The following is a 15,610-nucleotide window of genomic DNA, read 5'->3' as shown; positions in this document are numbered from 1 at the left end:
GACAAACTGACTAATAATTTGGAGAAAAATCTTGGTGAAAGTTGTGAAAACCCCAAAACACACTGTGGCTGAGCTCCAGAGATGTAGTACGAAGACGGGAAAATGTTCCATAGAGCCAATTAACACTGCAACCTGCCACCAGTCAGGTCTTAAAGGCAGAGTGACCTGACAGAAGCCTTTCTACTGTACATGTGAAAGTTTGCATTAGATCAAAAAAACACATATACAGCCGCTCCCCTACTTACGACCATTGGACTTACGTAAAACGGTAGATACGAACATTTTTTTCGGGATGTTGAAAAATATCTGGACATTGCTGTAAGTTAGATTTTGTATTGTGTGCATCTTTTTCCAAGTATAGGACAGTACTGTAGTGCTTCCTTCTGACGCTACCGGTGTGTAGTGCGATGAGAGGTCACCCAGCATACACCTCAAAGAAGAAATTCGACCTCTACATCCTAGTTTGTGTGTAAACATTAAGTACCATCTCCAACAGGCTAAGAACTGTGACATTTTTATTGTTTAATATCTCGTGCATCCATTCATTTTGGTTGTGTTAAGTGTAAAGAAGAAGTGAGCCGTTTCTTTTGAAGTGAAAGTGGAATAAGAAAGATTGATGCGGTTTAGAAAATGGTTGGATCGCTTTTTTTTTGGTCACTCCACGGAGGAGGAAGGTGCCCAATTCTTAAATTTCATCTTCCAAAAGTAAGTTGGACTTAACTTTATTTATCTTAATAGAGCATATCATTTTAAGAAATGTTCACTTTTTAGTAAAAAAACACAGGTTACTTATACTAGCCTTAAACATACTTATATAAACCGTAACATACATCCCATACAAAATATAGAACTGAAGCAACTTACGAACAAATTCAACTTACGAACAATCTCATTCGTAAGTAGGGCAGCGTCTGTACACAGTTCCCGAATGATGTCAAAACATCCAGGGCATTTTCTCACCCCGCGCCATTACTGATGACATGTTATGGGCACTGGGTAGCAGCAAAGAGTCAACCCAAGATAATAAAATAAAAATAGTCGTCTCTTGTTGGATCAACGCTTGTTTGAATCGGATTTTACCAAATACCGGTAACAAAACTTCTCAAGTGTTGTTACCGAGTGTTAACAACGGATGAGGCTAGCAAAGATTAACAGGAAATAAGCACCTTTATGGAAGGATTTGCTCAGAGCACTTCATGACAGGTAATTATCTTAAAATTTGATGACATACGATGTATATTTAGTGTTGTGTGTAGTGGATCTGCGGTCAAATGCATAAATAAGGATGTGGAGGTGTTAGGTATGGACCGTGTCGGCGGTTGTTCAGAAAAATTCTCCAGTTTCAATGATTTGTCCCTTGATAATCTAGCCCAGATGTTCAGTAGGGCCAAACAAACTACATGCCTACTTGATCAGTTTCCAGCTTCACTGGTGAAGGATCTGTTTGGGATCTTAAGACCATCAGTTTTAAATATTATTAATATATCACTATCCTCGGGTATTGTTCCTGTAGCCCTCAAGCCTGCCGTCATTAAACCCACGCTTAAGCAACCTAACCTTGACCCAGAAAGCCTAAGTAATTATAGGCCACAGTCAAATCTGCCATTTTTTGCACAGCAGCTAAATGACTTCACGTCAGAAAATAACCTCTTTGAAACTGTCCAGTCAGCATTTAGGGCAAAACACTCTACTGAGACAGCCCTGGCTAAAGTAATAAATTCCGGTGCCTCATCAAGTTACTGCAGCTGGATCTCAGCGCTGCTTTTGATACTGTCGACCACAACATATTATTGGTTCGTCTAGAGCGCATTGGTATCTCAGGAACTGTACTCTTGTGGTTTAGGTCCCACCTGTCAGACAGGATGCAATGTGTTAACTATGCCAATCCTCTAAACAATCTAATGTGCCCTGTGGTGTTCCTAAAGGCTCTGTACTTGGCCCCCTTCTTTTTTAGTATTTATATGATTCCGCTTGGTGGCATTATCCGCTAGTATAATATTAGTTTCCATTGCTATGCAGATGACACTCAACTGTATGTGCCACTGGAAAAAACTGGACATTTAAGTTGTAGAAATCTGGAGGCTTCCCTTACTGAGATTCAAAGATGGATTTCACTTAATTATTTACGCCTTAACCCAGAAAAAACTGAAATGTTGATTATTGGTCCAGCTCACTGTCATCAGTTGTTTTCAAACACTACCCTGAACCTAGACAAATGTAATATCACCCATAGTGACTCGGTCAAAAATCTAGGTGTTATATTTGATCCTAATCTGTCGTTTCAGTCACACGTGAAAGATATTACTAGAATAACTTTCTACCACCTCCATAAAATTGCGAAGATTCGTTCGATGCTGTCCCAATCAGATGCAGAGGTTTTAATTCATGCGTTTATTACTTCTCGGCTTGATTACTGTAATGTATTGCTTTCTGGTCTCCCGATGTCTGGCATTAAAAGTTTGCAGCTGGTTCAGAATGCGGCAGCTAGACTTTTGACTAAGACCAAAAAGTTTAAGCATATTACTCCTGTATTGGCCAACTTGCACTGTCTCCCAGTCCACTTAAGATGTGACTTTAAGGTTCTCTTATAAACATATAAATGTTTGCATGGGCTTGCACCCTCTTATCTCTCTGATTTGATTCCCCCCTATGTTCCTGCACGGAGTCTGCGCTCGGAAAATGCCGGTCTACTTTTGACTCCGAGAGCCAAGAAGTCTGCAGGCTCGAGAGCGTTCTCCATCCGGGCCACTGTGTTATGGAACGCCCTGCCTCCGGAGATAAGATGTGCAACCTCAACGGAAGTTTTTAAATCGAGGCTTAAGACACACTTCTATTCCAAAGCTTATGATTGATGCCCACCTCATATTCTGTATTGTCCTGTCTTTTTCCGACTGCCTGCCTGGCTGATACGAAGGAGAAGGACGATTTGAGATGAGTCAGCGGACCAGCGTCTGACCTGAAGCATGTCAAACCCTACATTTACAAGCTGGCAGAGATGGGAAGCTGCATCATGCCCGTCATAGACTTTCTGGACTAGTTTACAGGCTAGGGCGTCGTTGGTGTCATGTTTTTTCCGGACATCTTCAACATCTTACCTAATATTTACTATTCTGTGTACAGTAATGGTAATTGTAATTCACCCTGGTCAATCCTGAAAGGGGGATTACCACGTGTGAGGTCCTTTCTCACACTGAGATTTTTGAGTTGTTCCTTGCCCGCATGCGGGTTTAGAATCAGGTAATTATGCAATTTTGAATTGTAGTCCTGTGCAGTCCTTAGAGACATTTTTTTGATTAAGGGCTATATAAATAAATGTGACTTGACTTGACTTGATTTATTGGAGTTAAGCAAACGTCACTAACCCAGCCCTTGGTAAACTAACTGTACCCCTTCAGCGATTTTTAGGCTCGAAACTGCTCAGATGTGTAAAATATTCTGGCCAGTACGAGATAATGATACACATGACAGTACTGTGTCGGAGGCAAATTTGCATAATCTGTGCTGACCGTTTCTTTCCTTAATTCACAAGGGTCCACCGCATTAATAACTGAAATGTTCGCGTCATATCTGTCTCTGTCTGTTTTTATGAGAGTATCTTTATAATATGGGTCACCTTGTCCTCTTATGGTGGCTTTAAAAGTATTAGACAGTGGTCATCCACTTTTCCAGTAAGGTGGTGTAAACATAGTTCTTTGCCATAGAAGATGGCCACCCCGGAGGAGGGGTCACATGGTCTGTGGGAACTATGTATAGTCTCATAAACTATGAAAAATAAAATTTTCTGGTCCAATGAGACCAATGTGTTAATTATTATCAGTGTGTGGATAAAACCGGACACTGCTGCTGAATATAATCCCTACACTGAAACCTGATAGTCGGGGGGGGGGCTTTATATTGTGGGGATTCTTTTCAGCTGCAGGGGCAATTGAAGGAAAGATAAATGCAGCCACACACAGAGCCATTTTTCAGAAAAAAAACTTTTCTAGGGCAAAGGTCTCCAACATGGTGCCCCCATGCACCAGGGTGCCCCTTAAGGACAGCCGGCAGTCCTGTTCTGAAAATAGCTGGGTTATTGTGATTTTCTAGTCAAACAATTATTTTGGGTGGTCGACTGAGTCTGTTTACCACTACTTTCAAACATTAACCTGGTAATAATATTGTCACAAAATAGTAATAGCATGATAAGATTTTATTTTAGTAATGCATATCAACGCAGGTGCCCTTTGCGCTATTTATTAACTAAAAGAACCCCCCAGCTTAAAAAAAGGTTAGAGACCCCTGCTCTAGAGTGCTCAAAACCTTAAGAGTGGGCTGAAGATTTAACTAATAACAGGACAATGGCCCTAAGAACATTGCTAAAATAAATTGGATGCTTTAAAACAACTCTCTGCAGAGACCTGGAAATTGCTCACAATCCAAACTGACAAGACGAGAGAAGACCTTCAAAAAAGAATGGCAGAGGATCCCCAAATCCAAAACTTGCATCATTGGACTCATGGCTGCAGCGTACTGATTCAAAAGGGTGTTTTTTACGCAATACAAAGTCTGAATACTTAAAACCATGTGCAGGGATGTGATTTGACCAAAGTGAAATTATCTGAAAATTAGGCGGGGGTCTGGGGGCCGCGGGCACCCAGCTAGGTCCAGGGCAGTGCCCTGGTGGGGGGACAAGTGGGGCGAAGCCCCCCGGAGCTCATGGGTTTTCCGTGTTTTTAAGTACTTTCAATGCACTCAGATGACAAATAATAAAAAAAAAAACAACAGCATCAATTTTCAATGTATTTTGAACTATCCCATATAAATTTACAGTTTAAGTCAACTCAAAATCAGTCACATTAAAAAACATTGGACTGCCTTTGCTTTTAAAAACTATCATTGAGAATATTATCATATCTAACTCATGTGATTACTAAGTTAACACATAAATCATGTTGAAGAGTTCAAATTTCATGAACAAATAATTGTATCATGACCAAATGAAAAGTAACTCATATTAGAACATCTTATCTATAAATGAAAGTACTGTAGTGGGTTGTACATAATTCACCCACGGAACCATTGTTTAGATAGCGAGTTCCTAGGGGGACTCTTAATTCGGCCGGTTCTAGCCACTCTCGTGTTTGTTTTGTTATTGCCAGTTTAAATGTCATTAAAGCAGCTTTCGTTGGCACCTTTGTTTGACACTCCGCCTACGACTCCCGTCTCTGCTCGCTACATTGGATCACGTCGGGGTCACCAACATTTGTAGATAATTCCTTCTCTAACCAGTCCGATCGAAACTTGTTTTTTACGATCTTAGCAATTTCTTTAACTCGCGGAGCATCTTTGCGTTCATTCTCGGACATCCTTCTTTAAACACTCGGCAAAAACGTGTGAGAAATGAACAATGGCATACTCCTACGCCTTTATAACAAGCGCGTTTATTGGTCAACACGGAGACTTCAACCAATCGCAAGTACGTTTCATTTCAGTTACGGAAACACTAAAATGGAATGCTGTCGAGACGAAATCGTTTTTTTACCAATTAAAAAATCGGAAATTTTAAAATTTTATTTTTGGAGACAAAAAAGCGGAATTCCGCGAATTAGCGGAAAAATCACATCCCTGCATGTGATATTTATTTCACAGTGCAGAGGTTCAGAGTTCAAGTCCCGCTACCGCAGCCTCCCCATGTAGAGTTTGCAGGTTGTAACCATGCCTGCATGGTTTTCCTCCAGGCACTCCGGTTTCTTCCCACATTCCAAAATCATGCAGGCAAGTGAAAAAATCTAGCTTTCTGGGTGTTTTTCCTGTCAAGATGGGGTTCTGAGTAAAAACTAAAAATAAAATGAACGTTTTTGGTCTTGGCAAATGGCTACGACAGTAAAATGTCAAGGTTTCTGAAGACTGTTGATGCCCATTTAATACAGAAGATTATATTTTCTCCTATACAAGTTTTATGTGATGTATATTTCAAGATTAATTTTTTTTTAAAATGGAAGGTTTATTTTACAGTTATGAAAGAAAAATTGTTAAAAAAAAGTGTATTTAGGAAAATTTTAAACCAACCTTACAGAAAGCTATTCTAATTACCGTATTTTCCGCACTATAAGGCGCACCTAAAAGTCTTGATTTTTTTCAAAAGCTGACCATGCGCCTTATAATACAGTGCGCCTTATATATGGCTCAATATTAAATCGCAAGGTCTCGCAACTTACGCAAGAGCCGCCGACTCGATTTTCCCCCGAACGTGGAGTAGTCCGCGGTGTATGCTGGGATTTATATACCGGCGTTTCATTGGCTAACCAATGTGTCAATCATCATTTGAATCGATCGCTATTGGCTGAAGTTATTCGGAGCCTCGGATAGGCTAGAGGGCCGAAACAAACCCTGCAATTGGCCGAAAAAGATGACTGAATAGCAAGCTTGCTAAACTACGCAATAAAGAAACATGTTTCATTAGTCTGTATTTGTAAACATTTTACTCTGGATTTACTACACTCACAGTTGTAAGAAGACCATGATTGCGTATCATTATAGAACGTGAGAACTTAGGTGAGCTATGCGGCTTTATATTTTCCCGGTATCTTGTTTTAGAACGATCTTGATGTAGCTGTGATGAGTTGAGTGAATTAAACTCAATTCCAAGTGTTTATTGTCATATACACAGTAAAGTTGCGAGCGAAAAAGAAAATAGAAACTAAGGAATCGTTGGCATTTCCTGAATCCCAAGACTTTAACCTTTCGAATGATATTTGAAATGATGCATTTGAGTGACATCGTACGGACACCGCATCCGCACGTGTCTACGACACGTATTTGCTTCTTTGCAAGCTTTGGGAATGGCAAGGGGGTAATCAGTTTGACTGAATCATCTGAATGTTTTGTCGACGTTCACATTGTAGCGCCTTATAATCCGGTGCGCCTTATCTATGGAATATATAGGACCAAAAACTATTTTTTGGGGTGCGCCCTATAACCCGGTGCTCCCTATAGTGCGGAAAATACGGTACACAGAAAACAAAAGAAGCACATGCATTTTGGTTTGGTTGGTAAAATAAAAGGTCTGTGTGAACAGTGTGTCCTTCAATTGTCTGGCCTCAAAGAAGAAAAGGTTTTGACATATCTGGTCGTTCATAAAAGAAGAGCAAATGTAGTTAGTTTATATCCATCTACCAACATTTTCACCACCAATAAATGAAAGGTTTAAAGATCCACAGCATAAAGAGGAAATTCTGTATTCACACCAATTCAACACACACCAGTAGATACTCAGCCATAATAATACTTGAAAATATTGGTCTCTGCTGTGTCCGGTAAGGCGTGTAGGACTAAGTAAGATTAAAGTGTTGAGGAAAAAAAAAACACAATAAAAAATAAATATTTGTGTTTCAACAAATATACAAACTTATACAGTGAGGCACTAATGAAACGAAGACACGCATGCATCCACACACACACAATGTTGTCAACAATACTTATGGGCCACTAAATAATAAAAACTTACTCTAATGGTTTCAGTGGCAAAATGGCCTTCGTTGATCATTAGATTTCCCGTGTCATTTAGTTTGATTATGGCCCCAGCGTTGGCTTGAACTTCAGCTTCAAAGGCTTGATGTTTCTGCAGCTTACCCTAGAAAAAGGTTGAAAAAACGTTGCATTAATAGAGCTTTATGAGTATGGAAAATAACCCAATACATGATGTATATTATTATTTTTCTAAATAATTACCATAAATTCCAGACCACAAGCCGCTACTTCTTTGCTACAACTTAAACACTGCAGCTTTAAATACAGTGTGGTTTATTGTTTTTTTTAATTCATGTTGGCATGAGGAAAACGACGAGGTATTCTTTTGCACAAGCATGCACTCGAAATAGAAAACTCCACCGTGAGGTCTGGATATGTTCATGACACACGTTGAGAGAAATGAGTCAGTGTTTTTACCACCATTAATACATACCAGTAACAAAACGGGAGGTTTAACAGTACTTCAGTGTTCATTTTACCTCTAAAAGTGATAGGTCCTGGGGACTCGCATGCTCAAAAATCTATGGGTCCCAACAGAGATCTATGGGTCCCCAAAATTTAGTGTGCTCCATGCCCTTACAAACTGTCGTACTTTCCCTTACAAAATACAAAAAAATGTTGTTTTTTTTTCAAATATGTTTATTCATGTAGTTTAACATGTTATATTGTACGTGTGTTTCCTTACATCATATATATTGTTAATGAACATTTTGTTGTGAGACACCGAGTTGCTCGACATGAATGAGGTTTGTTATAGGAAAAAAAAAGTTCAAAAATGAAGTCGCTTGGACGGTCACTTAGAAGGAAAAAATACATGCAAATATAATTAAGTAGAATAATACATTTTCTTATTCAAATTATTAATTCATTTTCTGCATTTAATTATTGTTGGTAATATACTGATTAAAAGGGATCACTACAAACCTGTCTTTTTTCATTTTCTCCTTTTATACTTCCTTTTTTCTTGACTTTTTAATACAACATAATAATTTGTAATATATTTGAGAGCGGCTCTCTTTAATTAGTTTAGTCGAAAAAGCCAGTTCTTTAAAAAGAAACGGACTTTCACTACACAACTCGAACTGGAGATCGGCGTGCAGACGAACACTCGAACCGCGAGACCAAAGCAAGAATGGCGGATCTGCCTCACGAAAAGTTTGGAGTGCGGCAAATCTTTGTTAAAAAATTATAATGACAATTTTGTGTCAAAAAAGCTGCGTCCCCAGCAAAAATAATGCGTCTAGGATGCAGGGGCGCGGGCAAACAAGAACACTGGTACTTTATTCAATATTTACACCGTGCTCATGATATTTCAACTTTTTCAGACAAATACCAAGTCCTCAATTTATACATCAGTATTGAAGAGCACCGGAAGTTGCTACACTTCTTTTTCCGCACCATCGAAGTCAATGTCAAGTCACTGAAGTTTCCTTTAATCCTCGAGGAACAATAACAAGCAAATGCAATTTGGTCCATTACCACAGCAACCACAATTAAAAAAAGACATGTCTGTGTTGCAATCTGACACTATTCTCATAGCTCATTATATTCTCATAGCTCCTTATAAAAGGCAGGTTTATCATTATTAAATGAGCTACATGAATAAACCTGCTTTGCTTCAATCAAATCCTAAATGGTCTTAAAAGGGTCAAAATAATTTCATTTGAAAAACAACTAAAATCTGATAAGCATACCTGAAGGTTGGAGGGCTCCTTGTAATTTTCATCAGAGGCAATTTGCAACTTCTCCTGTATCCACTTCTCGAGCTCATCTGCATCACGGCGAAAGAATTGGAAGCGGTAGGAATCTTCCAACTTCTGACGCCGCATAATAGACAAGTCCTTGAAACGCCTGTAGCGATCCAGTACTTGCTGTCGACGCTCTTGGATGTCTTCAGCAGTCTCCAGAACCTTAACTCCAGTCGTTTCCATTTTTTTCCTGAAAGGATATGAGAAATTAGTGCATGAATGGTTCATGTTTTTACTGCAAAAACTACACAGATCAATATTTTAGTCTTTGAGACAGAGTTGACCTAATTTACTTTTAGTCCACAGAAGGTTATCGACATTTCAATTTAGTTTTGGATGGTATTTCTTTTTTTCAATTTTACATGACTGAAGATCATGTTCAACAAGTCTATTCAAGCTGAAGTGAGATCAGAAAAGAACTAACATATTTTTGAGGAAATAAAATTCATGAATACATCCAGTAATGGGCGGTTCCTCGCTTTAGCCGATTCAAAGACATACAAAATCATGCTATTCTTTTCTTATGAATATATCAGTCAATTTTACTTTGCACAGTCGGATGCATGCATTCACACTCTTACAGGGATTTTTTTCTAATTTTATGTTTAACAATGAATCTGAAAAAACTGAAATGAAATCTAGATCAAAATGAATCGATTTTAACTCGTTGAAAATGTATTCATTACCAAAAATAAGTTCAATTCTTTCGTTCAATTTCAACTTTGCTTCCACTGTATTGTATGTGTTAAATAGCATAGTGTATTAATGTATTTGTATCGTTTTTAACTACTTATTTTTATTTTATGTTTTGACTTGTGTGTTTAGCAGCAGGACATGTGGTGAAAGAACACTGCCAACAGACTCCGCACAAATCCATTCCTCAGCTTTTCTTTTGTTTGACAACTTCCATAGTCATCACATGTACTTTAAATGTTAAAGCTTGGCTGTCATTAGAATTTGATGAGTTTGCGGTACGCAGTCAGGCAAAGATTTGATGACAGGTATTTTTAAGACCAATTAGCTTATAATCAGAATTCTTTACTGGCAAAGAAGGGGGAATTGGATAATGGTGCGATGCAATGTATACAATATTTTCTAAGGTTAGTTTTTAACTAGGTTGGTCAAAAGTATACTGTGGTGAAATGTGTAAAAAAAAAATCTAAAACTCTATAAACCCATGAACCTTGGTTGAGCGCTGTATTTAAAGTTGTGACGATTGCAATGGTCAATCACCCGCGTAAATAAAGCTTTCTGTCTTTTGTTGTCACTTCCCTTGAAACAAACTTCAAATGAAAACCACTATAATTGCTATTAGACCAAAATACATACACCCCATTTGTAATGTTAAGACTATGATACTAAGTGATATACATAAGTGTATGAAAATTCAATGTGAGATAACTCGCTGATAATTATTCCTACGCTGAGGTCCAAGATTCAGAGTCAAGCCGCTGGTTTGATCATGTGGGCTTTTACTGGCATTTTTAGTAGAATATTTTACTAGCCACTGGGTCAATTCATTTTATATCAATATGACACCGTTTTTGATTTTCATGAAACTTGATCTCAGGAAATATCGGTTCGAATTTCGGAGAACACACATCATAACGAAATGAACAAGAATTCCAAATGTGCAATAATTTCCAAAATCAGTGAATGTTTCAGGACTATGACCTTTTGACGAATATTTCAAAAGTCAGCTTGTGGATCACGTAATCCAGTGTTCTCGTTTGCCCGCGTCCCTGCGTCCTTGACGCATCATTTTTGCTTGTGACGCATAGTGTCAAATCAACGTGCGTCCCCGGGACGCAACTTTTTTTGACACAAAATTGTCATTATTACCCGATTACTTTTTTTTTTTTACAAAGATTTACCACACTCCAAACTTTTCGTGAGGCAGATCCGCCATTGTTGTTTTGGTCTTGCGGTTCGAGTTTTCGTCTGAACGCCGATCTCTGCAAACGAGATCTCGTTGCTTCGAGATCACGTCATTGTTGTGGTGGGTGTTGTCGAAGGAAGGTGAAAATCAACACAAAATTGGTAATTTCTTTAGTGTCAGTAATAAGTCAAAACATAATTCAGAAAGTGATAACAACGGCAATAATTCCGGCACGGAAAAACGGCGGAGAAATTCATACATGTCAACCTGTATGTTTTTGACATACAAAGTATGTTTATTATGTATTTTAAAACGTGTACGGCGTACAAGAAAATACGTACGGAAAAACGCAAATTTGTCAATTATGGGTACCATCCGGTATACACAGACTATCACGAAACAGCAAATCAATCGTGTAAAACGAGTTCGAGTTGTGTAGTGAAAGGAAGTCAAGTCTTTTTTTTTTTAGAGAACCGGCTTTTTTGGCTCAACTCATTAAAGAGAGCCGGCTCTCAAACGGCTCACTTGCTTTGATGATTGATATTACGAATTATGTTGTGTAAAGAAGTTAAGAAAAAAAGGAAGTATAAAAATAGAAAATGAAAAAAAGACAGGTTTGTGGTTACCGCCTCCAGTCGCTTAGCCGATCAGAAGGTGAAGGATGGTTAACGAGGGAAGAGGAGTATCATGTTAAAGCACATCCTCATCGATTGCTCATGCTTTTTATTCAATGTTTTAAGTTTTAGAAATGTTTCTAATACCCACTATCTCATTCCAATTCATTCACTGAAAATATGTTTGATCATGTAATAAGGTCGTTAAATAAAAATCATACCAAATAATAGATTGATCCAAAATCAACTGTTAAACGGCAGCAAGCAGTAAAAACATACGGGGAACAATCAACACAGCCCAGAAAGTCATTGGCTTCTCTCTACCCAGTCTGCAGTCTGGAGAATATTGCCGGCTTGCACACAGCAGAGCAGAGCCATCAACATTATGAAGGACTCTTCCTACTCCAGCCACTATCTCTTTGACCTGTTGCCCTCTGGTAGGCACTCCAGCTCCTTTTAAATAAGGACTAATGAGCTCAGAGACATTTTTTTTCACCAAGGCTATCACCATTTTTGAGTGTAAAACTAAAAAAAACATATACTGGACTGTCTCAGAAAATTAGAATATTGTGATTAAGTTTTTTATTTTCTGTAATGCAATTAAAAAAACAAAAATGTCATACATTCTGGATTTATTACACATCAACTGAACTATTTCAAGCCTTTTATTATTTTAATATTGCTGAATTTGGCTTACAGCTTAAGAAAACTCAAAAATCCTATCTCAAAATATTAGAATACTTCCTCAGATCAAGTAAAAAAATAATTTTATAACAGCAAAACTAAATCAAACATTTGAAAATGTCCATTGATGCACTCAGTACTTGGTTGGGAATCCTTTTGCACGGATTACTGCATCAATCCGGCGTGGCATGGAGGCAATCAGCCTGTGGCATTGCTGAGGTGTTATTGATGCCCAGGATGCTTCGATAGCGGCCTTCAGCTCATTTGCATTTGTAGGTCTGGTGTCTTTCATCTTCTTCTTAACTATACCCCACAAATTCTCGATGGGGTTCAGGTCAGGGGAATTAGCAGGCCAATCAAGGACAGTGATGCCATGGTCAGTGCACCAGTTACTGGTGGTTTTGGCACTGTGGGCAGGTGCCAGATCATGCTGGAAAATGAAATCCTCATCTCCATAGAGCTTTTCAGCAGATGGAAGCATGTAGTGCTCTAAAATCTCTTGGTACACAGTTGCATTTACTCTGGACTTGATGAAACACAGTGGACCAACACCAGCAGCTGACTTGGCTCCCCAAACCATTGCTGACTGTGGGAACTTCACACTGGATTTCAAGCAACTTGGATTTTGCTCCTCTCCAGCCTTTCTCCAGACTCTGGCGCCTTGACTTCCAAATGAAATGCAAAACTTGCTTTCGTCTGAAAAGAGGACTTTGGACCACTCTGCAACTGTCCAGTGTTTCTTCTCCATAGCCCAAGTCAGACGCTTATTCCGTTGTCTTGAGTTCAGAAGTGGCTTGACCATGGGAATACGGCTATTGTTGCCCATTTCCCGGACACGTCTGTAAACTGTGGCTTTTGATACCTGGACTCCAGCTTCAGCCCACTGTCTTTGAAGCTCCCCCAAATTCTGGAAGCGGCTCTTCTTCACAATTTTGTTAAGGCTGCGGTTATCTCTCTTGGTTGTGCAGCGTTTCCGGCCACATTTTTCCCTTCCAAAAGACTTTTTGTGGATATGCTTTGAAACTGCACTCTGTGAACAGCCTCGTCTTTGAGAAATTTCTCTTTGTGTCTTACCCTCCTGATGGAGGGTATCAATGATGGTCCTCTGGACAGCAGTCTTCCCCATACTTGTGATTTAGTTTACTGAACCAAGCTGAGTGTTTTTAAGGCTCAGGAAACCCTCGCAAGGTGTTTCGAGTTAATTAGATGATTCAGGTGATTAGTTGAATAGCCTACTTGTATACTTTTTCATGATATTCTAATATTTTGAGATAGGATTTTTGAGTTTTCTTAAGCTGTAAGCCAAATTCAGCAATATTCAAATAATAAAAGGCTTGAAATAGTTCAGTTGATGTGTAATGAATCCAGAATGTATGACATTTTTGTTTTTTTAATTGCATTACAGAAAATAAAGAACTTTATCACAATATTCTAATTTTCTGAGACAGTCCAGTATGTTGTGACATTTTTGGGGATTTATGTTGCTTATAAAATGTGATTTCAATTTCATTACACAATTACAACTTGGCCGAGTCTCAAAGTCTAACCAGTTGTGTGTATATATATATATATATATATATATATATATATATATATCTTGCCAGGCCTTTAGCATACTTTTCTCTTTATACAAATTCTACTACTAAGAGAAGACCGCACCAACTACAATATATGTTCTACAATACATATGACAGAGGGAAATAAGCACCCCTAGTGGAAAAAAACGCCATTTGTCAATAAATAAAATGTATAGATTTGAATGGGCAAAAATACATCAACATTCATATAAGTTTGCTTTTTTTAAATACGTGTAGGTCAAAAAAATATTTTCTTTCACATAACACAATTCTCAACACCATAGCATGGAATAAACAGATCATCGTGTGTCTAATATTGTCACAGCAACGGTGTCATTGACGTGTGCGAGCGAAAGGGGATACACTTCTCGGCGGGGATACAATTCTCTGACCAGTGCTGGGTCATTGTCATTTTCTAGTAAAACATTTTTATTGGTCGACTAAGTCCATTTAGCCCTACTTCCAATAATTAACCTGGTAATAACATATTGAAAATAAATTAATAACATGAGTTGTTATTTTCCAAGTGCAATATCAAACTGGATGCCCTTTGCGCTAATTACAAAGAAAAAAAGATTTTGAGATAAATGTCTGGCACTGAAAGGGTTGCTGCAGAACGTCAGCCATGTCGATCTGTAGCAATGCACCTCCACTGGGCGGTTCCCAACTGATAATGGCCGACAAGATCATAGTATTCGAATGTCATCATTTCATTTGTCACGATACTTACTTAAAATGCTCACTATGGTATAAAATGCAACATCTGTATCGTCAGATTGTCATACGTATCAGTGGAACTATCCTGGATCGAAAAGATAAACATTGCAGTGACACAGCCAAATTCAAATCCCTCATACGACAGATGCAAACGTATTTGCTTTGCAAATGTTTCCTACGTGAATAATAGTAAATTATCGCTCAATCGCGAATATCGCTAAATTGAGTCGAATGGCATAATTTATTTCTCCAAAAATGGAAAAATCGTCATAAAATACCCCATCATCTGCCCGATTTAAATAGAGTTATTTTTAAGACAAGCTAGATGCGTAGCTAGCGCCCGACGGCTGCAAAGATTAAGAAAGATATAACGCATTCAGACAACGGTTAAAAAACTAGAATAATTTGAGAAAAAAAACGTTCGATAAAACTCCTACCTATTTGTTGTCAAAAGAACGCAAAAATATGTCCAGTTGTGGATGCCCGATACTGTATATCGTCAAAGAATGACCAGCAGCTGTTTTCGTTCTCTCGCTCTCTATCTAGTGATTGACGTCACTACTGCAGCACAACCATTGACCGGAAGTGGTGGAAATGTACCCCGACTTCAATCTGACGTCAATCGACAAAATGGCGATGTCCGCGGACAAACACTCTGTGAATGGTAAAACACAATTCACACCACATTTTTTCAGATCCTTAAAGTAATTACATGTAAAAATCAATTAGCTATCTATCTGCAATCTACCCTGGTCATATCCTTCGAGAGGGATGACCGACAGCAAGACAAACGCATCCATAAAAACAAAGAAAATAAAATAGGGGGAAAAGTAGCAAAAAAAATTACACACAAAATGTTTTGGGACCATGGCCAACCCAAAT

General features: G+C 38.5%; 1 protein-coding gene across 4 annotated transcripts in view; it reads right to left on the bottom strand.

The window, feature by feature from the left end:
* Positions 1 to 15,308, bottom strand: part of sptan1 (spectrin alpha, non-erythrocytic 1) — a 106,966-nt gene extending 91,658 nt beyond the window's left edge. For all 4 annotated transcript variants that reach the window (XM_088355544.1, XM_088355545.1, XM_088355546.1 and 1 more), the window contains exons 1-3: positions 15,166 to 15,308; positions 9,204 to 9,447; positions 7,487 to 7,612 (exon numbers count right to left, since the gene is read on the bottom strand). In XM_088355544.1, the coding sequence (XP_088211670.1) occupies positions 7,487 to 7,612; positions 9,204 to 9,440 (363 nt within the window). In that variant the 5' untranslated portion in view covers positions 9,441 to 9,447; positions 15,166 to 15,308. The remainder of the gene's footprint in view (positions 1 to 7,486; positions 7,613 to 9,203; positions 9,448 to 15,165) is intronic.
* Positions 15,309 to 15,610: the final 302 nt, after the last annotated feature.

Source organism: Urocampus carinirostris, chromosome 16 (assembly GCF_059441175.1).
Source record: "Urocampus carinirostris isolate Australia breed hairy pipefish chromosome 16, RoL_Ucar_1.0, whole genome shotgun sequence".
Taxonomy (NCBI): Eukaryota; Metazoa; Chordata; class Actinopteri; order Syngnathiformes; family Syngnathidae; genus Urocampus; species Urocampus carinirostris.
This window is presented reverse-complemented; position numbering and strand designations above follow the sequence as displayed.